The sequence below is a fragment of the Notechis scutatus genome, chromosome 1, assembly GCF_049901735.1.
Source record: "Notechis scutatus isolate UNSWTSFEM ecotype Mainland chromosome 1, rNotScu1.2, whole genome shotgun sequence".
NCBI classification, from domain to species: Eukaryota; Metazoa; Chordata; class Lepidosauria; order Squamata; family Elapidae; genus Notechis; species Notechis scutatus.
The window spans coordinates 100417717-100445346 of NC_142009.1; the positions used below are offsets into that span (position 1 = coordinate 100417717).

Consider the following 27630-nt stretch of genomic DNA (forward strand, 5'->3'; position numbering starts at 1 on the left):
TGGTGGTTTTAAGTTTTTGTTGCTTTCAAAGTACCATACCATCCATCTAGTGCTGCATGATTGATAGGTGCATGTCCTTAAGCAGACACAAGTCTAATTTTTTTTGTGGTAGACCTCAATGATTGGCAATTAAAGTTAGTGGAAGGCTGCATATCAGATGCAGAATAAAAATACAACTTACAGATCTGGATAAGACTGAAAACTTGCACAGTGCAATGCTTATTCCATGTAAGTAAGAGGAAATACAGTACAGGTAGTCCTAAATTTACAACCATTCATTTAGTGACCGTAAAGTTACAACGGCACTGAAAAAAAATAACTAATGACAATTTTTCAGTTACACCTGTTAGAGCATCCCCAAGATCATGTGATCAAAATTCAGATGCTTAGCAACTGGTTCTATATATGTTGGTTACAGGATCCCAGAGTCATGTGATCTGCTTTTGCAACCTTCTGACAAGCAAAGTCAATGGGGAAGCCAGATTCACTTAACAACCATGTGAACAAGTTAACAACTGCAATGATTCACTTAACAACTGTAGCAAGAAAATGGGGCAAAACTCACTTAACACTGTCTCACTTAGCTACATAAATTTTTGGCTCAATTGTGGTCATAAGTTGAGGACTATCTGTATAAGAAATAGGAGAGCAGGGAAAGTTTGAGATTTGCTAGATTTATATTTTGCCTTTCAAGAAGTCAAGGCACAATGAAGGAATCTCCATTTTATCCTATCAATTTGGTGGGATAAATTGGACTGAAAACAAGTGGTTGTCTAAAGTAACCAGTGAATTTCCATAACTGAAATTAGTTATAGTTCCCCAAAGTGGTCAATATAGACTCCCCCAACAATTGATGGGACTATAGAGCCATGTGGTGCAGTGGTTATATTGAAGAATAGAATAGAATAGAATAGAATAGAATAGAATAGAATAGAATAGAATAGAATAGAATAGAATAGAATAGAAGAGAAGAGAAGAGAAGAGAAGAGAAGAGAAGAGAAGAGAAGAGAATTCTTTATTGGCCAAGTATGATTGGACACACAAGGAATTTATCTTGGTGCAAATGCTCTCAGTATACATAAAAGAAAAGATACATTCATCAAGAGTCAAGAATCATAAGGTACAACACTTAATAATAATCATAGGGTACAATAAACAATCAAATCATACTAGGAAACAGTCAATATAGATCATAAGGATACAAGCGACAAAGTTACAGTCCTACAATCACAAGTGGGAGGGGATGGGTGATAAGGAACGATGAGAAGGTTAATAGTAATAGTAGTGCAGACTTTGTAAATAGTTGGACAATGTTGAGGGAATTATTTGTTTAGCTGAGTGATGGCATTCGGGGGGGGGGGGAACTGTCCATGTGTCCAGTTGTTCTGGTGTGCATGCAGTGTTCTATAGCATTGTTTTGAGGGAAGGAGTTGAAACAGTTTATGTCCAGAATGTGGGGGCTACATCCCTCTTTTTGACTCCTGCAGTATACAGGTCCTCTATGGAAGGGAGGTTAGTAGTAATTGTTTTTTTTTCTGCAGTCCTAATTATCCTCTGAAGTCTGTGTCTGTCCTGTTGGGTTGCAGAACCAAACCAGACAGTTATAGAGATGCAGATGTAGGTTAGCTCTGCCAAATGCCAGGAATTCGATCCTGACCAGCTCAAGGTTGACTCAGCCTTCCATCCTTCTGAGGTCGGTAAAATGAGGACCCGGATTGTTGGGGGCAATATGCTGACTCTGCAAACCACTTAGAGAGGGCTGCAAAAGCACTAGGAAGCAGTATACAAGTCTAAGTGCTATTGCTACCCAAGGAGTTGACATTATTTGTACTTCCATTAGTTAAATAGCATTCATTATATTATTTCCATATAATAAATGTTTGGGAGTCAACAAACTGAAGACTTTGAGTAACCCTGCCTTACAGCAAGGCTAAAAAAATGTCCCAGTTTTATAAAGCAGCTCTAAGGTGCTTGAAAATTCATCCCATTCTGTACAGTAGGGGATAATTCTATGCATATTTACACAGAAGCGAAAGAAGTAACTCAATATTTCATTCCCTGGCACACAACCTCCGTAACAAATCGTCAAGCGTTAAGTAACTATTTTTTAATAAGTGTCGCCGTGTTGCAAAAATATAGAGATAAACTCCGTGACCCTCCCACTCCGTGTATGAGACAGATACGAAAAAAGCCTAAACCCGCGCTTAAAAAAAAAAATCACCTCCAGGTCCAGCACACACACAGAGAGAGAGAGAGAGAGAGAGAGTTTTGCGCGGTTAAACAAACGGGCGTTTGCAATTTAATGTCCTTCCATGAAGCACCGACCCAAGTCGCCTGAATTAACAAGACAGAGTGGGGGGGAGCTAACGAATCTGGGGCTAACCGGGACTGTCTCTGGCGTGAGGGGAGACCCTCATCGTCAGGGAAACACGAGAACTGTAGCGGCACCCTCAGTTCGCAGGTTCGGATCCGGGAAAAGCGGCCCGGAGCCTCCTCCACTATTTCTAACGGAACGTCTTTCACGCCCACGTCAAACGCCCGCCTCGCCTCGCCTTCTAAACTCCGCCCAGCTTTTTCCCTCCCGTAACGTTTCCCTGCTCCGCCTACTCTGTGATTGGCCCGGCTCGCTCCTTCCCCGCCAAAAGGGAGCCTCCCCTTCTTTTCCTCTTTAGCTCTCTGGGCTCGGCGAGCCTCTCTCAGTTCCGCACTCCGTGTCCGGGCAAAGCGATCGTTCTGCTTAGCGCGGAAGGGGTCAGGCAGCACCTCGGCGAGGAGTAGAGGTTGCCTTTTCCTACGGTCGAACGGGGGCGCCTCTAGGGGACCGCAGACGCTCCGGGACCCGCCTTCCCCTCCGCTCGTCGGATACCTGACAGTCAACGTTGGAGGCATGGCCAGTCCTGGAGAGAGTAGCGGCAGCACCCGCCCCAGGAGCTGACAAGAGTCTGCCCTCCATCCCCCGTTCGTCGCCGGCCGTTTAACCACGGGTCGCCACCGCCTTCCTGCATTCAGCCCGGGGCTCCAACCGAGCGGGCGTCGTGTTTTTTGCGAAGAAGAGGCGGCGGCCGTGGCGGCGGCAGGCACTCGAGAAAACTTCCTGTCGCTGGGGAAGGCGGCGAAGTTGCCCCCGGCAGCGGCGGTCCGAGACGACGGGCGCGGGCTAGCCCCGCTGCTCTCTCGCTCTGAGTGGGGTTGGGGAGGCGGCAGCGGCGGCTGCCGCAGGGGAGCCTTGCAAACGGGCCGCCCCGTGGTTGTCCCGCGGCCGTCGCCATCCTCTAGCAGCCGGACTTTATCAGGGGGGCTGCCATGCCAGCCGTCAGCTTGCTGCCGCTTTTCGGCAGCCCCGCGAACCCGGGCCCTTTGGGGGGCTCCTTAGTCGGGGGGCCTTTGGGGGGCCCCGGGAGCCGAAAAGGGCCCGGCCCCAGCGGTGCGTTCCGACTGACGGAAAAGTTCGTGCTGTTGCTGGTCTTCAGCGCTTTCATCACGCTTTGCTTCGGGGCCATCTTCTTCCTGCCGGACTCCCCCAAATTGCTCAGCGGCGTCTTCTTCCACTCGACCACCCTCCAACAGCCGCCGCCGCCTCTGCCCGCCCAGGGCGATCCGCACGTCCCGCCACCGGCGGGGGCCGGGAGTAGCAGCAGTTTCGGGGCCGGCTCGGCGGCGGCGGAGGAAGCGGCGGAGAACTTAGCGAAGATCCGCGAGGATCACGAGCGCGCTTTGCGAGAGGCGAAAGAGACTCTGCAAAAGCTGCCCGACGAGATCCGCAGGGACATCCACCAGGACAAGGTGAAGCTTCTCCTGCAGGACAAGTTGGGCCGGGGAGAGCCGGGGGCTCCCGGATTGCCTGACCTGCCTTTCCGCAAACCTATCGGGGCCGTCGGAACGGAACCCAACGATCCCGCCATCCAGCAGAAAAGAGAAAAGATCAAAGAGGTGAGTAATTACTGCAGGCATTCAGATATACAGCCCTTATGGCTACCACACACACACACAGTTCATTTTTCCCATGGCTACCACACACACACACACACACACACAGAGTTCATTTTTCCCTTTCTCCGAGTGTAAATTGGTTTGTTTATTTGCACTCTTTATACCTTTACTTGGTAATTCGCGACCTTCGACCTGCTTCCGCTTGTTTGCAAGTGATTTAAAAGCTATTGTGCTTGGGTGCGGTCCTGTGATGGGCACGTCTTTTGACGTGAGCAGGAACTTCTAATGGGGGAATAGATAGGACACGTGTCACTCTTGTAAAATTGACAACGTGGGCAGTCTTCCGAGAAAGCAAATTGTACCAATCCATATTTCTGAAGCCCTTAGTCCGAAGCTAAAACATGGCGAACAAATTATAGTGATTTAGTTTTAATCTCTATAGTTGGGAAACCACAACTACAGAAGGTGTGATGAGGAGAATGGTGTCAAAGGCAGAAGAAGGGGAAGAAAGAAAATGTCTTATGCTTTTGCTTTAATTTTGCTATCAGAAACAACTACTGCCAGAAAGTTTGAAAGGGGTGGGGGGATAAACAATACAGTATTGGTGCACTTCTGTGATCAATTGTCACTCTAGATTTCAAACCACAATTGTAAAATTTAATGGGTAATGGGGGGGATTACTGAAAAACATAGGAGCTTTATAAACTGATTACATTAGCATACCAGTCTCCAAACTGAAATTGTTTAATATTTCAAGACAAAATTGAAGAACTTAAACCTTAGGTACATATTTTAAATTAATAGACTCATCCCTAAGATGTTAACTGGTAAGAATATAAAAATTGTAAAAAATACAGTACTATTTTACAATTGGTATTGTTTATTTTCTAATGCTGTAAAGTTTAGAGCACTTTCCTCATCATACCTTGAAATTGTTTGCCACCTCTAGTGAATTAGAGGTTTCCCTATTGTGCTGGGGAAACAGTGATAGAATTGTCTTTTAACCCGTTATTAAGAATTATTCTATCCAAGTATATCTCATGTTTGTTCATTGAGGGAGTACTAAAGCTCTTTAAAATATAAAGCGTTTAAAAGAAGCCTTTATATGGAATAAAACACCTGCAAGTAAAGCAAGTTATGTAGCAATAAATATGAACAGGTAGGTGTTTATAGGTAAGAGTGATAAATACTGTAGAAATTATTTAGTGTGTCATATAACCCACAAAAAGACTATCCTATGGAATATAAGTAACTGGCTGCAATTGCAATAAGATCTGTTTAGTGCAAAAATATCTATTTAGTATGATATATTAAGCAATATATTCCATAAAACGTTTGTGCAATTAAGTACCACTTTATTCATGCTAGGAGTCAAAGGTGCTGAAATAGAAGAATTGGATGAACTCCTAGGAAGGTATATCTAGTATCTAGAACAAATTGCTATGCAGAGTCTGGCTTGTGCTATCTATAAAACTATGTCACATGTGACGATTCAGGGTATATTATAGGGCATTTGATCTCTGATTTATAAGTTATCTGCTTTCTGAACTTTGAAACAGTAAATAGAACTGATAAAAATGTTCTAAAGGTTGTATATAACAGTGGTGATTACATGCATCAATTTTAAAGTTTTTTATTTGGGAAATTCAATATAGTTAATCTCTAGGGTTGGTCTAAGTTTATGAGTTTGAACTGTTCATTAAATCAGCAAAGTTTCAAATTAAAACTGCTACTGCTATCAATGACTGGCATGCAATGATTGGCATATCTGGCTCGTAATTCTTTGAATCTGATATTATGGAATTGTAATACTATACCTGTGGTGCATATTTATATGATAAGAGCTTTTTCACGTATTTCTGTCAGTATTAGTGAAAGATATTAAAGCTGTCTTCAAAGCTGTCTTAGAGTCATTATCAAAGAAGTTGAAATTGTATACATTGTATTCATGAATTTCTGCCTAGAATTTTTTATCTCTTAGAACAGATCTTTTGAGTAATAGACTCAGGAATATGCAGTGTGCCAATACTACATTGTTCATTCTAAAATGCTACTATCATACTCTGTAGACATGTGGCCACTGTGAAGTTTACAAAAAGTAAAAAAAAACATTTTGAAAAAGATGCAGCTCTTCTATAGATGTGCATCTATCTGCAAAATTACAGTCGCAGGACATTCCCCAAGCATAAAACAGTTCATTTGCCTTAGTTATCTGTTAAAAAACCCACAACTTATAAACAGAAGTATGCATAATTTGAGTCCTCATTGAAATTCATGAGGTCTCTTAATGAAGCTGGAAGAAAATATTATATGACTTGTGGGGCAGTAAATTTTTATAGTTGCTCTAGGGACAGGGGAAAAAAGAACCTGAAGAAAATCTGTAGAGTGTTGGAAGAATAAAAACGTTTGTAAATCAAATGAGAAATAAAATCATTCATAAATCAAATGAGGTGGGTCTTGAGATCCTTCTACTGTCCATTGCAATAGATGAACACCAATGTAGATCTTGATCCATGCCATGTCATCTACCACAGAACATTTTGCTTGATTAACATGTTCAAAATTTTGTCATGAAGGCTTTCATTTTCTTGTCATCAGCATACTTTCCACTAGAAAAATGTAAGCTGTATTTAGATAGTTGGGCTCTCTTTAAGTGTCATTGCATGCGAAATCCTGAATAAGTTAACATAAAGATAACCTCAACTTCAACATTTTTAATGTCTCTGTCCCTGAAGTTTCCTTTACTTTTTTGTCAGTTTTAGGGAAGTAATTTGCACTGCTTTCTTTGGCATGGGGGTGGGGTGGGGGTTTATACTCCAGAGTTGACAGTTGTAGAAGTCCCAGGTATTCCCCCTAGACAATAAAGGTCTATAACATTTCCAAACCAGAGAAAAAAAATACTTTTAAATATCTTTCATCAATCTGAAGTCATTTTGTTACAATATGATTGCTACCTGAATAAGAGTGAAAAATTGTTTTAATGAACTAATTGGAAAGAGAGTTTGTCCATTATTCTCCACAGGGCTGGTAAATTGAAAAACTTGTCATTGCAGCAATCCAGATAACTTCATTTGTGTTACCTATATCTGCATGATAATGTTGTTTGCTTCATGACACCACATTATGTCAAGAATGTTGTTTTCATAATGCTATTGCATAAAATGATGTAAACTGCTGCAGAATTTAATCCACTGCATTGACATCTAGAAAATTGACATTGCAGTGATTTGGTCTTGCCAGATTATCCTGTATGTAGTTGATCTATAGATTTAGTAACATAATTGGATAAGTGATTTTGCAACAGCTAGACTATAAATAAAGCATTCAGGTTATAAAAGGGCTTCCCTATTTTTCATTGTATCTGATCAAGTTTTTCTTCCTATGTAAACTACTTCTTTGTTAAAGAGTTGGCTGAAGTTCTGAGATCAGTGTAGTATTCTGCAGATAAAAATATCATATATTGAAATCTAAAATTAAGTATTTAGCTTTAGGACATTAACCAACTAAATGGATGATATTCCATCAATATAGGCTCCTTTAGCTTTTTAGCTTTCTATCATGGTGGGGGTTTTTATGATTCAGTGGTAAAAGTAATTTTTCTATATCTTGAGTACATTAGTGTTGCTTCCTGCTGGTTTTTTATTTGTTTGTTTAATTTTTGGTAATGTTTCTTTGAAATATATAATACAAGCATCTTATAATCTTGAGCCCAATCATAATAAAACTATATGATACAGTGTTATTCTGTTCATGTAAACTTTGAAAATCTCACTTGTTCAACAAAGTTTTTTAGAAAGGATGCATTGAATATACAGTAATTTGAAGAATACTTTAGAATACACTTCTTGAAGTATAAATTAGTAGTGCTAGCAGAGATAAAAAGATTCTTGGGCATTAATTCAAGAATGTAATAGTGTAGTCGTTAACTTATTAAAGCTGGTAGTTCTTTTTTAACATAAAAATAAAATAAAACTCCTTAAATTTGCTTTCTAAAAATTATAGTTTGGGCTACAGTTTTATAAGTTTGCTCAGACTATTAAATTAATAGAGCTGCGCAGAACAGGGATGGACATTTAAGTCATGGCAAGACTGCAAGTGAAACTTTCAAAACTTTGTGACCAATCTCTGCTTGACAATTCAGAGCAGCCTTATGATAGCCTTCTAGCCCTGGTTATCTGTTTATGCATCAATTTACCAAATAAATAAATCTATATGGGCAAGCACAATGAATGTTGCTGCTGAAACTGCCAGTTTGTCCCTGAAGTGAAGCAGCTTGCCTCATTGCAGTCCCAGTCAATTCTCCCAATGATTTGTACAGCCGTAGCATAAATGCCATAGCGTTTAGAAACTTTAAAAAGAAGCTAATTTTATCTTGACAAAATAATAGCAAAAAAGAATTTAAACTCTAGTAACACAGTAATTTAAATTTCAAAATAGGATGTATTATCATCAGAGCATAATGGATTTTACATGTTTTAACCTGATTTGATATTGCCATGTGATAATTACATTTCCGTTTGGCTAAGCCATTCCCCAAAAAAAACCCATTAAAATAATGTAGGCACTTGACCCTTCTTTTTAATTATGTCAATCTCTAGAGACACAGTTGTCAGGAAAAGAGCAGTAGCATGACATGAGATTCTTCATCACTCCAGTGGTTCTTTGTTCTCCCAAGAAAGGGAGAGAGAGAGAGAGAGAGAGAGAGAGAGAATCATATGCATAACTGGGGAAAACTAAAGACCATTAGAGTGATCGATGTTTATTTTTTGCATATCCACAAGTAGGATTGACTTCTCACTTCTCTCCAGTTGATTATTCCTCACCTGTGCTAGAAACATATTGTATAATGGTCTAGAACTAGAATACAGGGTTGCTGTTGTGCTTGTCTTTGAGTTATTGTTGACTCCTGTCAACTGCCTGGACCAATGCCTGCAGTTTTCTTGGCAAGGTTTTTTAAAATGGTGTGCTATTGCCTTCTTTCTAGGGCAGAGAGAATAGTAACAGATAACAGATAATCAGAGTTGGAAGGGACCTTGTAGGTCATCTAGTCCCCTCACCCAAGCAGGAGACCCTACACCATTTCTGACAATGGCCTAAAGTCACCCAACTGGCTTCTTGCCTAAAGCAGGACTAGAACTCATAGTCTCCCTGTTTCTAGCCTGGCGCCTTAACAACTGTATCAGTCTCATAATGCAGTTTAGGATTATGCGTTTTTAGGAGCTACATAAAATTACTTCTAAACATATTTTAGACAAGAGTTTTACTCTACATTGAATCAAGTAAACCACTTAATTATTAGAAATAAAATATCACAAGGTTATTGACAATGATATAATATTTCATTGACTAAACTTCATCTGCAGACATATGTTTAAGTATTTTATAATATATTTCGTTAGCTCTGGCATGGCTAACTGCTGAATAATTATCAAAATACAGCTTTCCCAGGAGTTGCTGTATAAAAGGAAGAGTTAGGCTTGCTTACATGGTTCTTGTTCTCCACCCATCTGCAGCTTTGAGAAATGCAGTGCATGTATAAATTTACAGGATTAAAAGTAAAATGTCAACATCGTTATCATTGTTCCCAAATCATTAACACATTTATAGTGGTGGTTTATCTATGAAATTTATATAACATTTTGTATAATATTCAGACTCAAATTGCTAAAATAATTGAGTCTTGCTTAATTTATAAAAGTTTTCAGGAAAGATTAAAACCATAACAGAATAATCCAAAATCAAATGTATAATATATTTCTTTACCAAGCACAAGAACCGTAGTTTTCATTCAAAAATGAGAACTTTAGTTCATTGCTAAATTATATTTTCCTGCTGTAAAGAGTTTCAGTGTTCTTTCTGACTATCTCTTGCTGTCAGTATATTAATATCTTTGTACTTTGAGAAGAAACGATCTTTTACTTCCTTCCTTTTCTTGACAATGCAACAGCTGATACACTCAAGTCAGCAACAATCCACAGTTTACACATATTTGTTTCCACAAAATATTCATATATAAATCATCACTGAGTTGATATTGACTTTGGAGACCCATCAGTCATAACTGTATGTACTCATCAAACTATTTTTTTTCTGAGATAAGCAACACAATACACAGCACAGAAAAAGAATAAAAGTAGGAGGCAGCATTATTCAGTATACTTACTTGACGTCATATTTCCAAATTTTGCTCCTTGCTGCCTGCCATTTTTCAGACAACTGCCAATATACCTTTCCAGATGAAACCTGTAAATCTGCCTGATGTTTTTGTATCTAATCTCTTTCTGTAACAATAATAGTATTGTTGGGAGAGAAGCAATCTTCATAAACATGTTTAACATCATAAGTATAAGGAACCCATATTTGTATTTTAGCATTTCTGCTGAGACGCCATCTATACTTGCAACTTTTTCTACATTCATGACTTCAGGTTTTTTCCCTTAGACATTATCGTTTATAGAATGTGTTTCAGTTCCACTCTTCAACATATCTTTATTAGTCCTATGCAGCTCTCTGAAATATGCCTCCAGTATACCCTACTTAAGCATAATTTCAAATAATTTAGCCATTTTTGTTTTAATTCTCTTCACTTTGCCCTCTTAACCCACTTCCAAAATCCTTTTTCCCCATCAATTCTGTGTTTTTGTCTCTTAATTTTAAGCATTTCTTACTCTTTTTATCTATAGCTATACTTTTCTGTATATCTTTCTCTCACTCTTGATTATTAAAACATTTACTTACATGTATTTTTTTTCTAATCTTTAGCCTGTATATTCTACTTTTTACTCATTTTCTTTACTTTTTGTAAGCAGTGAAACTTTTGTAAAAAGCCTTTCAAGTTATCTGAGATGTGTTGTTACGTATATAAAGCTATTTTTCTATCTCATTTTATAAATCCATGTTCTTTACTATACACTCTTTATACATTGCCTCATACTTTATATGCCATGGTCATCAACAGATGGCCCTATGAACCTCCACTATCCGTCATTCCTCTGGTCAGCCAAGATTTTGACATATTTCTTCTCGTGGCTCTTCCACCCAGAAGAAAGCTAAGAAAACTAAATAGAGCCATGCAGATGTTGTCACTTTTGTTGCTATTATTCTTCAGCCACTGTCTCCTTTGTTTCTCTGTAAATAATTCTGAACCACTATTACTGGTTCTCAACTTTGATCCTAACTTGTTAAAAGAAGCATATCACAGTGGCGATAATAAACCATGAGTAGAACCGTCTGGGTTAATTACTCATATCCCACTAGGAAGCAGAGTCCAGTGAGAGTGATTGAGTAGTATATAACAGCATGCTTTTTCTTCCTGGGTAATCTAGAATCCTGTTCAACTGTTTGTGGAAACACTTCCATTATCACTCCTTCATTAATAAAAATGAAATAGTATTATATGGTTGTATACATACATTTTTAACCAAAATGTTTTCTATTATGGCATCAGTTTTAGAGTATTTAGGTTAATTTTGTTCTTCTCTAGGGAAAATGCAAACCCTAGTGTGGATTAAAATTTATCTTCTTGCTTCACACTGAATTGTTTCCCTTGTTCTGAATAGGATTTATTACTATGCTTGTAAATCAGTTTTAGTTAATGCTCTACAATAAATATATGAAATTTGTTGTACATGTGTTAAAATACACACCAGAAGAGGATGACAAATAAATTAATCAATATCTTCAAGTCTTCCATTTCATACAATGCATGTTGCTGAGATATTTTTTTGGTGCCCAGACTCAGGAATCCTAACTACACATGTATAGTTAGGCCTTCTAATTTTGATGGTACATACATAGGACAAGAAAAAAATAACAAAAAAGTATCTTTGGTTTTTATACATATTTATATGGACTTTTACATTTTATATCCATGTTTTTTTAATATTGTTGTTTTATCTCATTGTGCCCTGCCCCAAGTTGCTTTTGGTGAGATAGGCGACTGTATAAATTTGAGTAATAAATATGTGAACCCACACTGTCCTTCTGCTCTATACCAATTATAAGGCAAAGGGCTTTTCATCGCATTTTTGCTGCGTGTATTAAAAAAGAGTTAATCCCTTTATTGCTATATTGATTAGGTCAGGACCTGTGGCACAAATGAACAGAGTGTCATAAAAAGTTGGATTGTTACTAAATGGGATTCTTTGCAGTTGCCAGGAAAAAATCAGATCTGGATAACCAAATAAAGAATTCCTCTATGATTTCCTCAAACTATTTCCATTTGTGTTATTTAATAGCTGTTGAATTATATTAGCTTTACATCTTTGGATCGCTGAGGACAATAATGTTAGAAAGTCATTTGATCCTTTTTTTCTAATGGCACATATCTAATATGACGCAGTTGTTCACTCAGGTACATTGAGTACTTGATAAAAAATAGTAACTTGTAAATAAAAGTACAACTTGTCTCCATTGATCTTTATGCAACAATGGTGACAGTATAACAGTGCTGATATTGTGGGGTAGATTTCCTGGGAATTTTCTGAACTTTCAGCAAGTTCAGTGGATTGGCTTCCCATTTTATCCTCCTTTACAACTTCCATCAGATGAAATAATTGAGGTTGGCTGGCAATTGAGAGAGGAACCTATTGGAGTTAGTTTTTTTGTCAGGATTGGTAGAATGTTCCTACTTTCTTTCTTGTCATCTTCTATCCCTCAGTGGTTGAAATTTAATCCCTGACGCAAGAGGAGATCCAGGAAAAAAAAACAAATGACTTCGCTTCAGGTTGTCTTTAAGAAATAAGGAAATGTTTAGGCAGAAACTGCATTACCAATTTCTTTGGTCTGGGCATGTTTTATTTATTTTTATTTATTTATTTGATTTGCCAATTGTTTACAAGATAATAAGTATAAGTATATACATAGTTATGAATTCATGAAATGGGTACATATAAGAAAAATAAAGAAACAATAGGACAGGGACGGTAGGCACGTTGGTGCGCTTATGCATGCCCCCTACAGACCTCTTAGGAAAGGGGTGAGGTCAATAGTAGACAGTCTAAGGTTAAAGTTTTTAGGGTTTGGGGAAGAAACTACAGAGTCAGGTAGAGTATTCCAGACATTGACCACTCTGTTGCTGAAGTCGTATTTCCTGCAATCAAGTTTGGTGTGGATAACCTTGAGTTTGTATCTATTGTGTGCTCTTGTGTTGTTATGGTTGAAGCTGAAGTATTCATTGACAGGTAGGACATTGCAATGTATGAATTTATATACCATACTTAGATCAGACCGAAGACAGCGTAATTCAAGGTTTTCTAGTTCTAGAATTTCAAGTCTGGTGGCATAAGATATTCTACAACGAGTAGAGGAGTGGAGAACTCTACTTGCGAAATATTTCTGGACTTTCTCAACTGTGCTAATATCAGATACGTAATGTGGGTTCCAGACTGATGAGCTGTATTCGAGTATTGGTCTAGCAAATGTTTTGTATGCTCTAGTTAGTAGTGTGATATTACCAGAGAAAAAGCTACATAGAATTAGGTTAACAACTCTTAATGCCTTTTTGGCTATGTAGTTACAGTGGGCTCTAGCACTTAGATCATTAGAGATGAGTATTCCAAGGTCCTTTACAGAGTTTGGATCATCAACAAGATCTTGACTATTCAGCTTGTATTTTATTTTCTGATTTTTTTTGCCAATATGTAAGACAGAGCATTTATTTGTTGAGATTTGAAGTTGCCATTTGTTTGACCATTCTGATACATAGTCAAGATCTTTTTGAAGGGTAGCAGTATTGTCTGTGGTATTGAACAGCTTTACATCATCAGCGAAAAGAACGCAGTTGCTCTTAATATGATCACAGAGGTCATTTATGTAGAGTATGAAGAGAGTTGGTCCTAGAACACTGCCTTGGGGGACACCACTATTGACAGGTACAGAATTTGATAGGACACTCCCAATTTTGACCATTTGTTGTCTGTTTGACAGGAATGCTTCTATCCAGTTATGCAGTTGTCCAGAGATACCATAGGATTTTATTTTTAGGAGTAGTTTGTCGTGTACCACTGAATCAAAGGCTTTACAGAAGTCTATGTAGATTGCGTCTATTGCTTTGCCATGATCGAGTTGTGTCGTCCATATGTTTTTGCAGTGTAAGAGTTGCAGATTACATGATAGTTTTTTCCTGAAACCAAATTGTTTATTGGAGAATAGGTTGTTTGTCTCTAAGTGGAGGATGATGGATTGGTTAATAATTGATTCCATGACTTTACAGGTGACACAGCGTAAGGAGATTGGTCTGTAATTTTCAACTAGGCTGGGGTCTCCCTTTTTGAAGATGGGGATGACCGTGGCTTGTGACCATAGGTTAGGCAAGGAGCTGGTCCTGAAAGATTTTTCAAAGATTATGCTTAGAGGTTTGGCTATGGCAGTGGATAGCTTTTTTAAGAAATAGGCACATTCTTGCACTGTATGCCCTTGTACTTCTAACAATCTACTCAGGGTCCTGATTAGAGCAACATATAAACCGCATCAAGTAACCAAGTAAGTGATAAGCAAGTCAACAATATTATATGTACTTTAATCATATATTGCACAGATGAGGTTTGTGTGAAAACACTTCATTGCTTCCAATCACTTGTAACAATTTTTCCTGAGAAATTCTTAAGAGCTCAGTAAAACTCAGAACCTGGGGTAGAAAGTGAAGTTGGAGAAAGAGTTGGGGAGAATCTAAGCAATCAAATTGTGGCTTTCCAGGGAGGAGGCAACACACATTCAAGAGACAGCCCAAGATAAGAGACTATGCAGTCCTGAACTGCATGGGGGAGCGAAAGAATCTCCCAGGGTATATCTATTGAAGTTAGAAATGTATAGCTTTAGCCTGGAAAGATTCTATTAGTGTAAACTAGGGTTGTCAAAGTCAATCGCGGGCTGTATTAAGATTTTGTTTGCCCGGGGGGGCGTAGACTGGTTGCAGCTGACTGGGTGGGCATGGCTGAGGTGGGTTAGGGCAGCACAGGCTAATCCCCCGCCGTCTCCAAGACAGCCCTGCATGACAATTCTGGGCCTATTGCAGATCTGGCCCGTGGGCTGTGTGTTTGACACGTCTGGTATAAACAAATAAAGAATAGGACTCAATTGGATTTGAGCCTAGGCCTGACAGAACCTGATGGAATTGTAACAGCCCAGCCCAGTGGTATCTTATGATTTTTGGATTTTTATTCTTGTTCTTATTATTAAGCCAATATACCAGCCGCTGTACATTGTAAATTGGTTCACTCTACATTTTCAGTCCTGCATATTTACAACTGTAAGATTTAAAAGTTGAGAAGTGTTTTTGCATTTCTCTTTTTTTCCCTAGTAAAGTTTGATCTTTCTTGCCATCTTGGGAGACTGGGAGTAAGAGAAAAGCTGATATCTCTACTGTGCACTTCTCAATGCTATATGATAAGGAGGCAATGCGATAGCAACTATTTCATTATTTCCTCCTTATATTCTGTATAATCAGAAAGAGGCTGATTAACAGAGAAGACACTAGGGAGTGTCCCCTTGAAAGATGGGTTATAAAATGTCTGCCAAGCTGCTACTTCTACAGTACTAGGCCACAGTACTAGGAATCTAAAGAGAGCTAATTTGTATTCTCTTATTTTCATGTTTTTCTTAAAAAAAGTATTTCAGACAAGTTTAATTTGGATCCCAGGAGGATGTCATTAATAACTTAAACTGTTATTTATTAGAGCAACTAACAAAACTTAGGAAAAAGTGGAGTAAACAACCACACATCCACATCCACATAAATACTTCATAATTCTAGCATCTGGCTAAAGCAATAAAGGCACACATCTGCAATATATTTAAGTGTTCTGGAGATTACTGCTTGCACGAAGAATGAGCTGTGATAATATGCCTGCAGCTTGTTTAATGTTGGCAAATCCCTCCTTTTTTTTTCTTAATCTTTATTTAGCTGTGTTTTATTCTTCATTGTGAAAAGACAAAAGCTCTGTTTGTGAAACTGAAATGTCCGTCCCTTATAGCTAGTTGACCTGTGAAAAGGAGCCTGACAATTATTCAGAAAGCCATAGAAAGTTTGGCAGAATGCTGTTCCTCTACTTGCTCACACAAACTCTTCTACCTCCCACAGAGCTTTCAGGTGGCAGTAACAACCCATGGTGCTTGCATTCATGTATAACAGGGATGTCAAACTTGTGGCATCACGTGACATATCAACTTTTTTCCCCTTCCCTAAAGTAGGCATGGGCATGGCCAGTGCATGATGTATCCGGCCCATGGCCCACGACTTTGACAGCCCTGATGTATAGAAGTGACTGTTGCTACTATAACATTATTATTAAAAAGTACCTCCCTTGAAGATGAGATATGGGTTAATGTCATTAAGCACAAGTTCAGAGATAAGGGCAATGTTTTCTATTTTGATTAAAAAGTATTATATAAAAAGTATTATATATTATAAAAAAATGTATTATATTATGGTCACCTCTGAATTAACTTCTGTGATGTCATCATACATTGAGTTAAGTCTTGGGGGTCCATGGCCACAAAAGGTATTTAAAGGGATCAGTGGTGAAGAAAAAGTTGCAAATCATTGCCTTATGATATTGTAAGATATGGCTGGTGGGAATTGCACAATGTAATGTAAGGAACATGAGAGTTCAAGAGTTCTGCAAGATTTATTCTGATTCCAAACACATACAATATGTTAGAAACAGAAACCGTTGTCTTAAAACAAAACTAGAAATAGTGGAGATATGGTTCTTATCAGTTTGAAATAAATCCTACATCAGTTCTTCTTGCTGCTAAAGTGCTATTGAGTGGCAAGCAAGGAATGGCCATAAATTTGCAGTTTAAGTATTGAGAAGACATTGGACTTGGCACTTACTGAGATAATTGCAATGGCTTGTTTGGCCTGTTAGAACAGATAATAAAATAACTTTTTGGTTCTCTTGAAAGCTACTTGATGGCACGTAGTCAGTCAATAGACTAAAATCACAAATAATTATATGCATAAAACCTCAGTGAAAGGCAGAATAATTCAACAGGCTAAAGAAATGCACAATAAACAACCAGCTATAAAAACTGTACAAAAGAGAGGTTTTGGTTCTTACTTTCTGAACAGTTAATGAAGATTGAATCAATTTGCATTTTTAAATCAAGTGGAAAGGAGAAAATTAGCTTATAGTTCACGATTTTAAATGGGCCATCTCCTCAAAGGTCATCTCCAGAATAGTTGCTGGGGTGTAACCAGACAACTTCAAATTGTCTTTGGCAGACTGTGTAAGCAGAGATTGTAAAGGAATATAAGCTAGGTTCTAGGAAATGAACCCATGGAGCCTGTAAACAGGGAGAGTAAATGGGAATTGTGAGTCAACCTCAGCAGGCAAATTTAAAGGGAATAGTATAAATGTAGAATTGAAAGTGACCAGAAGGATCACCTTAAACCAGCCTCCAGTAGTTTATACACAAGCCAATTAAAATATCCACAAGAAATGGCTGGTCAGCCTCTTTTAAAAGTCCTGCAGAATTGAAAATCCACAATCTTCTTAAGATTTGTGCTTATTGTGACACAAATCTTTGACTGTCAGGACATTTTGGCTTATAATTCAACTAAATTTTGATAATTGCTGTTTATACCCATTATTTCTTAAAAACATGAATTGGATTTGGAAACAAGACAAAATAAAAGCTGGCTGCTCTTGATTGCTTGGGGGGGGGAAAGGAACAGAACCTGTGGTCACACTTGCAACGCAGTATGTTTGGGTTTCCGCCTGAGAACATCCTGGCATATACAAACAAAAATTATACAATTGTAACACTCATTCAAAAAGAGCAGCAAGCAACAATACTTTAACTGAACGATTTAGATCACAGAATGAAGGGCATCACAAGAAACCAACACAAAGAAGCAAGCCCAGTGAACAAAAACAATACAGTAATGGATACAAGAGATGTAGAAGATATTCTGCTGTGTAGGAATGAACTCAGAAACAGACGAAAATACTGTAAGTCCTTGTGAAGATTGTTTGCTGTCCAAGGGCATGGACATGCCATAGTGTTAGTGTAGTAAATATATATAGGATTATTTTATTACAAAACACATCTTCCCTAAATAACAAGGCATTTGTGATGACCCAAGGCGTGGCACAAAGGCAACGCAGTCAAATAAGCAAGAAGAGTCCCTTCAATACCCCCAAATTTGCCCCCAATGTCCAGATTACCTTCAGCTGGAGAAAATACTCTCCCAAGGGCAGTCTTTAAGTGGAGGAAATTCAGTCTGAAAACAAAGTACATACAAACTGTAAATAAAAATCCACACAAACCACGCTGCAGTAATTAACTTGACAGGGCAGAAGAAGGAATTGCAGACTTGAAAGGCCAGCAAAACACACATAGAAAACGCCAGATAAGCCTCGACAGATAACTCACAATTTGTTTCCAACAACTTTGCTGTGCGTAGCTTCCCTTTTTAAACACTGTGTTCCCAGCTGCAGCTAATGAAGGGAATCAGAGCCCTTTCCTCAAGTCACGTTGCTCCCTTCTCTGTTCCTCCCTGCCTGCCCTAGGATGAAGAGGGGGTGGCCCTGAGTCTTCCTCTGAATTCCCTCTGCCTTGTTCTACCTCTCCCCTGCTCTGCCCTTTCTCAGTTTCTTCCACAGCCAATGGAGCCACACTCCCACTCCCTGTCAGCGGCTCAGCCTCCCCCTCGGAATCAGATTCCAACAGGGGCATGACAGTATTGCTCTGGATTACCCCCTCACTTCTAGGCTTCACAAGGTGATGTCATATGAATATGTCTTAAATACTCAGTCCTTTAATATTTATTCTTTTAATACTCAGTTCAAACTAAAGTCTCAAAGTCTTTAAAGCAACATACAACTTTTGCCTTTCTCCAAACACTCTTGTACTAGTTGGGATGAGGTGCTGTTTTAGTGCGGTTGCTGCTTTTCTAATTGCTGCCAAGATCAAGCAAGGTTCCAAGCTCCTATCAGGATAGGCTGCTCAGCATAGCTTATGGTCCCAGCAGGTGACTGAAAGTCCTCTTGCCTGCTTGCCTCTTGCCAATCTATAGATATCACTTCCACTTTCTTGTTTCTAGGCTGTATGCTTTTACCTTTCCTGCTACACATACCCCTCTCTCCACTCTGTCTTAGCATTTGCTTGGTAAACAGCTGTTTTTCCAAGCATAGGCAACAATCCCAACCTCCCTCCCTCCCAGTCCTTAGCCTTCGGAGGAAAAGAGGGGGAAATACACTGCAGAATAGGAGATAAATTAATGAATCCATAAATGGCAGAAAGGGTGGAATTGTTCCTTGCAAAATGGGTAGGAAAATAGGTATGGAAGATGGTGACTCACTAGCACAAAGCAAATGTGTTCAAAGTGAACCCAGAGGCTTAATATTTATTCTCAAATAGGACCAAAGGTTATGCAGCAGTTTAATGTAGTGGTCAAGGCATCAAGCTAGAAACCAGATGACCAAGATATGACGCCAACTGGGTGACCTTGGCCCACTCTCTATTTTAGCCTTAAGAAGGCAAAATATGGCAAAATAGTTCTGAAAATCTTGCCAAGAAACTTCAGAGATAGGTCCAGTCAGTTGCCAGCAGTCAGCACTGACTTTTGACCTTGGCCAAATAACTACTCTGTATTAACATTGTAGTTTCCTGGCTAATGTAACAATGCTTATGCAAAACAAATAAGCACTGACTGGAAGACATTAAAAAAAGAACCAAGGTTCAGGGATGTCTAAATCCCTCCCAAGACATGCCAAAGCCACTGATGATTTTTCAAATGTGCAGCATTAGGAAAAAAATGTTTCACAGTGCATGGGAACATGAACAAAGCATCTCTTATCAGATTGCTAAAACTGCCATGTTTTTTTCAGAAGCGAATGTGCTCTAAAAGATGTTCCCAGATGATTTGTCTTTGTAAAGAGAGAAAAGGGAAGATGCATGGTCCATAGACCAGCCAGCCTTCATCAATACAAAAGAAAGTGATTCTTCTTTCTGGTGAAATGATTCTTTTGGTCAAAAAGGATACTGAAAGTTTTGCTTTGTTTCCCCACCCACTAAGGTAATTGTTAGCATTTTAAAGAAAAAGCAAACAAAGAAGCACAGATAAATTCTTACAGTGCAAGCTGCCAGGAAAGATTACTAAAGCATATAAAAAGATCTTGAGTAAAGTATAAAAATTACCACTAGTTGGAAATATATAGTGTGGCATGCAAAGTTTAAGAAGTTCTACATAGATGAACTAGATGTGTAATAATAAAAGACAAGTGAGAGAGAGAGCTAATTTAATAGTTAAAAATACCAGACTAAAAAATGGAATACAGTGGTTTCTAGTGCTACTTTAGGCAAAAAGTCAAATAGATGACTTTGGGCCAGTCCACTCTCTCAACCTTAGGAAGAAGATGATGGCAAACCACTTCTGAAATGTTTATTTGTTTATTGTTGCCAAGAGAACGGTGTAGACTTACCCAGGTAGTGGCCAAGACTGACTTGAAGGTGAGATGGAAATAGATAGAAATGATATGTGAAGGTTAAAAAGATTGGAAAGAATAATCTGTAAAAATTGGCAGCCATATTCAATTAGCATATGCTTAGGATGGAGTTTTCAACATAGAAACATCTGAGCTTTGATTAAGGAGATCTGATCAAAGTTCTGTGCTTCACCATAAAGGGAAAATGAAAACAAGAGCCTGCAACACTAGTTCCAGTAGTCCTTGTAAAGTTTGCCTGACCTGCTACTTTGAAGGACTGACAGTAACACAGTGAGATGTATTAGGGGCAGATATAGTTCTTCACTCAAGAAACGTAAATATACAAGCATCAGATAAACAATAGCTAGTATGATGTAAAAAAAGATCCTGGAATTACAGTTGTTTCCAAACTGAATATGTACAAAGTAACGGTTAAAAAGACACTCAATTCTAAGTTGCATGAACAGAAGCATAGTTCCCAAACCACAGGTTGTAAGAGTTCCAATATATTCTGCACTTCTCAGACCTGACCTCGGTTATGATGTCTAGTTTTAGGCTCTGCACTTTAAGGGTTCAGCGAAACTTAAACCCAGGTTGAAAGAAATTGGGTCTATCTACCATTGGGGAAAAAAGAAAACTGAAAGGCCATATGTTGACAACGAGTCAAATACATATGTAAATAGACATACTGTTCTGTATCATCTCAGAATACAAGACAGAAAAAATGGATCCTCGTTACATGATTGCAATTTCTACCAGAACATTTTTTTAAAAACCACCTAATTGTAGGAGCCATTTGACAGGAGGATCCAGTGTACACCGAGATGATTGTCTGCCTTTCATTAGTACATGAGTATATTCATATAGAAGCTAGGCAGACATCTGATCCAGAGAATCAGATGTTTGGATTTGTTTAATTTGAATTTCTGTACTCAGCAGGACAGTTGAGTTTAATAATCTAGTTGAATATTTCTGATTCTGTCACTCTAGATAATTAGTTCTTCAGTCAAACATTTCACTTAGATGTTTCATTCAAATACATTTCTTAAATGAGACCATTCTGAGTATTCTTGAAATCTAGCCACAGTACAATATTTCTGTCTAGCAGATTTCATACTGGAATATTTTATCTGAATCCAAACTTTTACTGCAGAATGACTTAATGGAGTGCATGCATTGCCAGTTTTAAATATAATATGAATACCATTTTCCATCCAAACTCAAGTAGAAGCAGAACATGATGTATATGAGTTGAATATTACAGAATGTTAACACAGTTTAAAGAATATATAAACATGGAAGATTAGATTTGACTTATCTGGCATCTTTTTGATAAAGCCTTTTTTTAAAAAAAACAAACCTATTTTAGTACTCCATTAAAGTTGCTTTCTGCTAACTTGGAAATCAATTTAATAAGCTTAGATTAGAATGCCGATGTGTTTTGGAAAATAGTATCTGATCACTTAGCTGATTCACTTCCCAGATTATTTTCTTAATTCAGTCTTCATTGGCTTGTTGCACTTTAGCATATAACTTTGGATTACAGAATTCCCAGAATAATAAGAGGGCACCAGAATGAGAAAGTTGGCCTTGGTTATTTAAAAATTAATTTGAGTGAGACAATCTCTGTACTACTGAGCTGTTTTAGCTTTAGCTTTATATATCATTTGGGACAGCTTAGCCCAAATGATATAGCTTAGGGCCTTAGGCCCAATTGATATATAATACTTGAACAAGCACATAGGGTAAAAAACAAAATTAATCATGGGAGAATGGGAACTGATAGCAGAGAGCTCTCTTCAAGAAGAGAGATCTTTCAAAGGGCAAGTGATACATTTATACCAAACTGTGGTGGATCATGATGAGACTCTGAAATATATTTCTTTATGGAAAGGAATGCTCTTTTGCACAGAGGAAACATGTACTTCTACTCTCTTGTTTGTGAGAGGAGAGTTGTGACTATATTTAAATGTGCACATTCATATCTGTTATTCAGCACCTTCCAAGTATGAATTCTAGCCTATATATCAAAAATAAACATTTAGGGGATGCAATAGGAGGGTTGATGGGAATTTGCAAGCATTCTGGTGTTTGCATCTGGCCTGTGCATTGGAAATCACATCTGTCTTATGAAGGAAGTACTGTTTGCTGTAGAACAGGCATTAATTTGATTGCATCATTTTTTAAAAAGAATAATCTCAGAGTTATACTAAAGTCAATATGAACAGATTATATTTTGTTTTTAATGCCAGGAAACACTTTGGAATAGTAAGGAAGATACTTTTCCTGTCCTATCATCCAGAAAAAAATTAGCAGCATGCTAGGGTAGTACAGATAGAAGATTGTAAAATTTATTAAGCATTCTTTCCAAAATCTTAGGATTTAAGCATCTCAGTAGATTGTAGATATTTAAATTATTATTTCTTTTAAAAATATGTTCATTTAGTATCAGTCTGCTGAAGGTATACATCTTTGTGCCAACAGATGCCATTTTGCTGATTCCTAATTTGCATAATAGTATTCAAAAGTTTATGAAATTTATATAATAGATTGAGATGTAAAATAAGTATTTCTGCTTACAAAAAGGATGCCATCCTGTGTTTGAATTAAACAGCTTTGCATTTGCTGAGAATGTCCATTAGTTTTTCTTTTACCTTGCTAAATTATTTCAGTAAATTCTGCAATGACTAGAGTTTGGATTTGCTTTATGTCATTATATGCTGTAGGTGAATAAAATATCAGAATATTATTATTGTTGTGATTGTTGTTTATTAATTTTAGCCAACAGACTTAAAACAGAAATTCTGAACAGGAATTCTTAGTCTGTTCACTGAACTGGGAATATATGAGTCTCTATTATATATTTCTAAGTAAGAATTGGGATTAGAATAGAATTAAAGTAGGTTCCCTGTGTAACTGAGTAACTAAAACAGCAAACATCAATATGATGTTGCTGCTAATAATGTTTAACATTAAAATATATCTATAATATAATAGACATTTAATTTACCATTGAATGAGGTGCATTGATCTTTGGTTACAGTATATTTCCTGCTAGTTTTCTTGCCAAATCCAAATTATAATCCTGTTTACATTTCCCACCAGATGATGAGCCATGCCTGGAATAATTACAAACATTATGCCTGGGGATTAAATGAATTGAAACCCATATCAAAACAAGGACACTCAAGCAATTTATTTGGTAAGTAGTATGTACTTTCTATTTAATGATGTCAGCTGATTTACTAGTCTGAAGTTAAAGACTACATTAGAAGCAGTGTTTTTATCAAAGTTTTAACTCTCTGGTTGTATCATGTCTACTGTTAAGAAAATTAGCAGCTCTTGCAGCCAGAGTGAGAGGCAATGTTACTTCATATTCCAAAGATGGCAGAAGAAACTAACTTGCTACAGCTTTCCCCTTATATATTTTGGTACAAGTTTTTATATATTCCCTATGCATAAATCAGTAAGATAATGCAAACAAAGGAATTGATAGAAACTGTGAGATCCTGAACTCTTAACCGCATGCTATCTGTTAAGATATAGGCACTTAACAAAAGTCTTGAGTGTAAAAAGGAATATATATATTTTGCAATGCATGTTTGAGATCAGCTAAATATCAGTCTTAGCTGAGCTCCATCTGAGAGACTTAATCACTTCAGTGGTAGAAGAAATTATATGTTCAAATCAAGCATATATTAAAAGACCATTTGCCAGAAAATGTTACCAAGTACTATTCACTTAAACAAAATCTATGTAGAAGTACACAAAAGGTCAAATGGTGGTGAAGGAGGGGCTTTCCTAGTTTCTATTGGCTATCCTGGATTATAGCCTGCAGTAGGTAAACTGAGAAGCTTCTACAGTAATTGCTTCTTTGCAATCATAAATCCTGGTGTAAACCACAATTTTTCATCAAAGATTTCATTTTCCCTCTGCTTATATGCTCAATTTCATGGGCTAAATGAACAAAATATGGAAGCAGTGCCTTGGGGGCCACTGAGTATCCATCAGAGGAAGCCCATTGACTAAGAGTATTAATAAGAATCTTATGAGAGCTCCAAACATGCATTTTTGATTTGGAGTTCTACAGAGACATCTGGACCACCCTTTGCCGAGTCTGGAAAGGATTTAAATAAGTTTGTGAGGGAACGCATGTTTGGCAAAAACATCTGCCAATGCATTTCTAATAGCATCAGAAATACTCTGATGAGACAGAGAGTGCAGAGGAGAAGAGCAAGGCCTCTAGGAGATTTTTTTACCAAGGAGACGTGCTTAATAGGCGAATCTGAATTAGTTAGATCTCAGTTTCCATAAAGCTCAAATTATGCATAACTGCAAAGACTACATAAATATTAGCAGATTTCCCTTTGGCTAATTTAAAGGCACATGTTAGCACATCTAGCTACTTGAGTCTGGCATTTAAGCAAGAGAGGAGAAATAACATGTGATAACAAAATGCTGATGGCCCAAGGCAAAGATCCACAGACTAAAGAGCAGCAGCTATTGTGCCCAATCATGGAAGAAAAGCAAGAGCAATTAGACCTAACACATTTTGCTGTAGCAGGCCAGTGGTCTGTTTTGTTCCCTGTGTTTTGGTGTTGATAGATGGAGCAAAGATATAGAGTGCAAAGAATGCGAAAGGCGGTTAGAGCAGTCAGGAATTTCTACAGCAAAAATAGAAACAAACACAAATGTTAAAGCCAGAAAAGAGGATTTGGGGGATTTAGGGCAATAAAAGGGAGTAGCAGAAGTTTTCAGAGGAGTTAGTTAACTCTGCAAAGTTCAAAATCCACTGGCAGCATTAGCCCATTCTCTCAAAAGTGTACACCTCTGCCACAGAAGTTTTCAAGAGAAATTAACATGGAATCAAGGTGAGAAAGAGAGCCTACCTTGGGAAATACCATGACCTAGATAAGGCACAGAGGTTTTTCAGAGCTGCAGCTTGGTGTTAGAGACCTTGTGTCCTTTCTCGGCTGTAACGGACTGTATCGGTCTGGCAAGTTTCCAGAAGAAAGCCACAAGGAAATCATCAACATACTGAATTAGAGCAGAAGATGCAGAACAAGATCTAACTGATTATACAGGTACTCTACATACAAAACAAAGCTGTTTATTAGGATGAATAGAAACAAAAAAGAAAAGTTTACAAAGACTATTTCATGAAAATAGAAATAGAATAACAGGGTTGGAAGGAACCTTGGAAGTCTTCTAGTCCAACCCCCTGCTTAGGCAGGAAACCCTACACCACTTCAAACAAATGGTTATCCAATCTCTTCTTAAAAACTTCCAGTGTTGGACCATTCACAACCTCTGGAGGAAAGTTGTTCCACTGATTAATTGTTCTAACGGTCAGAAAATTTCTCTAAGGAGCTGACTGAAAAGTTAGGAGCATATAGAAAAATGCTGACCAGAAGAGGAAAGGTGATGATCATAAGTCTATTTGTCATTCTTAGATGCTACACAAAGTGTCATTTATTATTCTACCACCATTTTTAAATGAGGAAGATTGAAGTGCTGCTTCTAGTGGTTACAATTATACCCTGCTTCTATAGTACTTCAGTTACTGGTTTAATTCCTTCCTTACCTTCTAGGTTTAGGGGATATTGCATTTTCCTTGTTAATGGGTATTTTTTTGTCAATTGAAATTGAAATTTTAACAGACAGAACTGAAAGTATGCATCCCATTTCATTATTAGAATGTTTTGTCCACAAAATATAGCAACTTGCTTCAACTTGTAGTCCTCTAAAACATAAGACTGGCTTACTTCCCAAAGAGGCATTGCAAATAGGACCATTGTTGCTTCTTTATCCTGTGAAAGTATATCTAAATAAATCCCATTTGGTACACAATATGTAATGGCTGTTAATTTGCATAGCCAGACCTAGCTCTGAGGCCATTTGCTACAGAGAAATATTGGGAATTCTGATATCTTGAAAGCAGAATACAGAGCAGGAGTATCTGGAAGGCAAGGGATAGTTTTTCCTCCTATGGTGCAATCAGCAAATGGTTCAGAGACAAAAAGAGATAAAAGAAGGTGAGATGCTATTACTTTCACCTGCACACATCCTTGTGCTATGTTTAGGACAATATGTCTTCAAAGCCCAGGATCTCTATAGGAGTAATGTGATCCTGAGGGCTTTTGAGCCTGAAAGGATAAGTCAAAGACTTGTTCCAGAGTTTGTTGCCTGTTGCTATATTTAGAGATGTCCTTCCTTTTCCTTGTCTATGAGTTTGGAAAGTGGGGAACCTGCAACCTGACTCACTTGAAGAGCCATAAGCAGTGTCTTCAGCTTTTCCTTTCCTATAAGAGTGGTTGTTGTAATAATCTTATTAATATTTTCTCCTTCCAGCCCAGTAAGATAGAAGATGTTCCATAAGGCAAGCACCACAACAGAAAAGGCCCACTTCCTGGGACTCACCAAGTGAGCCCCCCAGTTTGCAAGTGGCACACAACATGGAGCCATGCAAAGGCCTTCTGAGGCACATCTGCTTTTTAAGCAGGAATCATGAGTCTAGAAGGACTTCCAGATTGCTTACTGGGTCTGTCTGGGACAGTGCAACCCCACCCAGAACCAAAGATGATATAAGCCTAACTGGAAAGTCCCCAAACCTCACCCCTACATGAGTTCACCCAGCAGGCTCATGTAGATGTTGAATAGGAGCGGAGAGAGCAGAACTGCAGAGTTCTCTGCAGTGCCCCCATGTCACATGATCAAATTTTAGGTATTTGGCAGCCCACCTTGGCACACCTTGTTAGCAGCAGGAGCAAGAAGATGGCAGTGGTGAACTGGGACAGTAGAGGGCCAAAAGGGCATAGATGTGGGAGAGATAGGTGAGTGGGGGAAGTTGATATGTCCCTGCAGTTGTAAGTGCAGGTGGGTTGCCAAAAACCCAAATTGTGACCACAGGGGCACTGCAGCAACTGTAACTTTCAAGATGAGTCATAAGTCTTTTTTTTTCTTTCAGTACTGTAGTAACTTCAAATGGTAATTGAATTAATGGTTGTAAGTCAAGGACTACCTATATTTTAATTCTGGAATTGGGAATATTTCTCTTCACCATGCTATGTCCCCTATCCCTCTTAAACAGTATTTTGGTATAGATTTTATGTATTTCTTGTGCATTTAGTCTGTGATGATTATTGCACATCTGAAAATATTTATGTGTGCGATATAATTCTAACAATTGATTTCATTGGCTCATGTACAAAGACCATCAACAAAAGGTTTTTTATCGTGGTATAGTTCATTCCTAATGCATATAATT

At 38.1% G+C, this 27630-nt stretch overlaps 1 protein-coding gene across 1 annotated transcript in view; it reads left to right on the top strand.

Annotated features, from left to right (window-relative positions):
- The first annotated feature begins 2644 nt into the window (after positions 1–2644).
- The window catches only part of MAN1A1 (mannosidase alpha class 1A member 1), a 73162-nt gene continuing 48176 nt past the window's right edge, over positions 2645–27630 (top strand). Inside the window, exons 1-2 of the mRNA XM_026666051.2 lie at positions 2645–3930; positions 23469–23565. Coding sequence (XP_026521836.2) covers positions 3304–3930; positions 23469–23565 — 724 coding nt within the window. The 5' untranslated portion in view covers positions 2645–3303. The remainder of the gene's footprint in view (positions 3931–23468; positions 23566–27630) is intronic.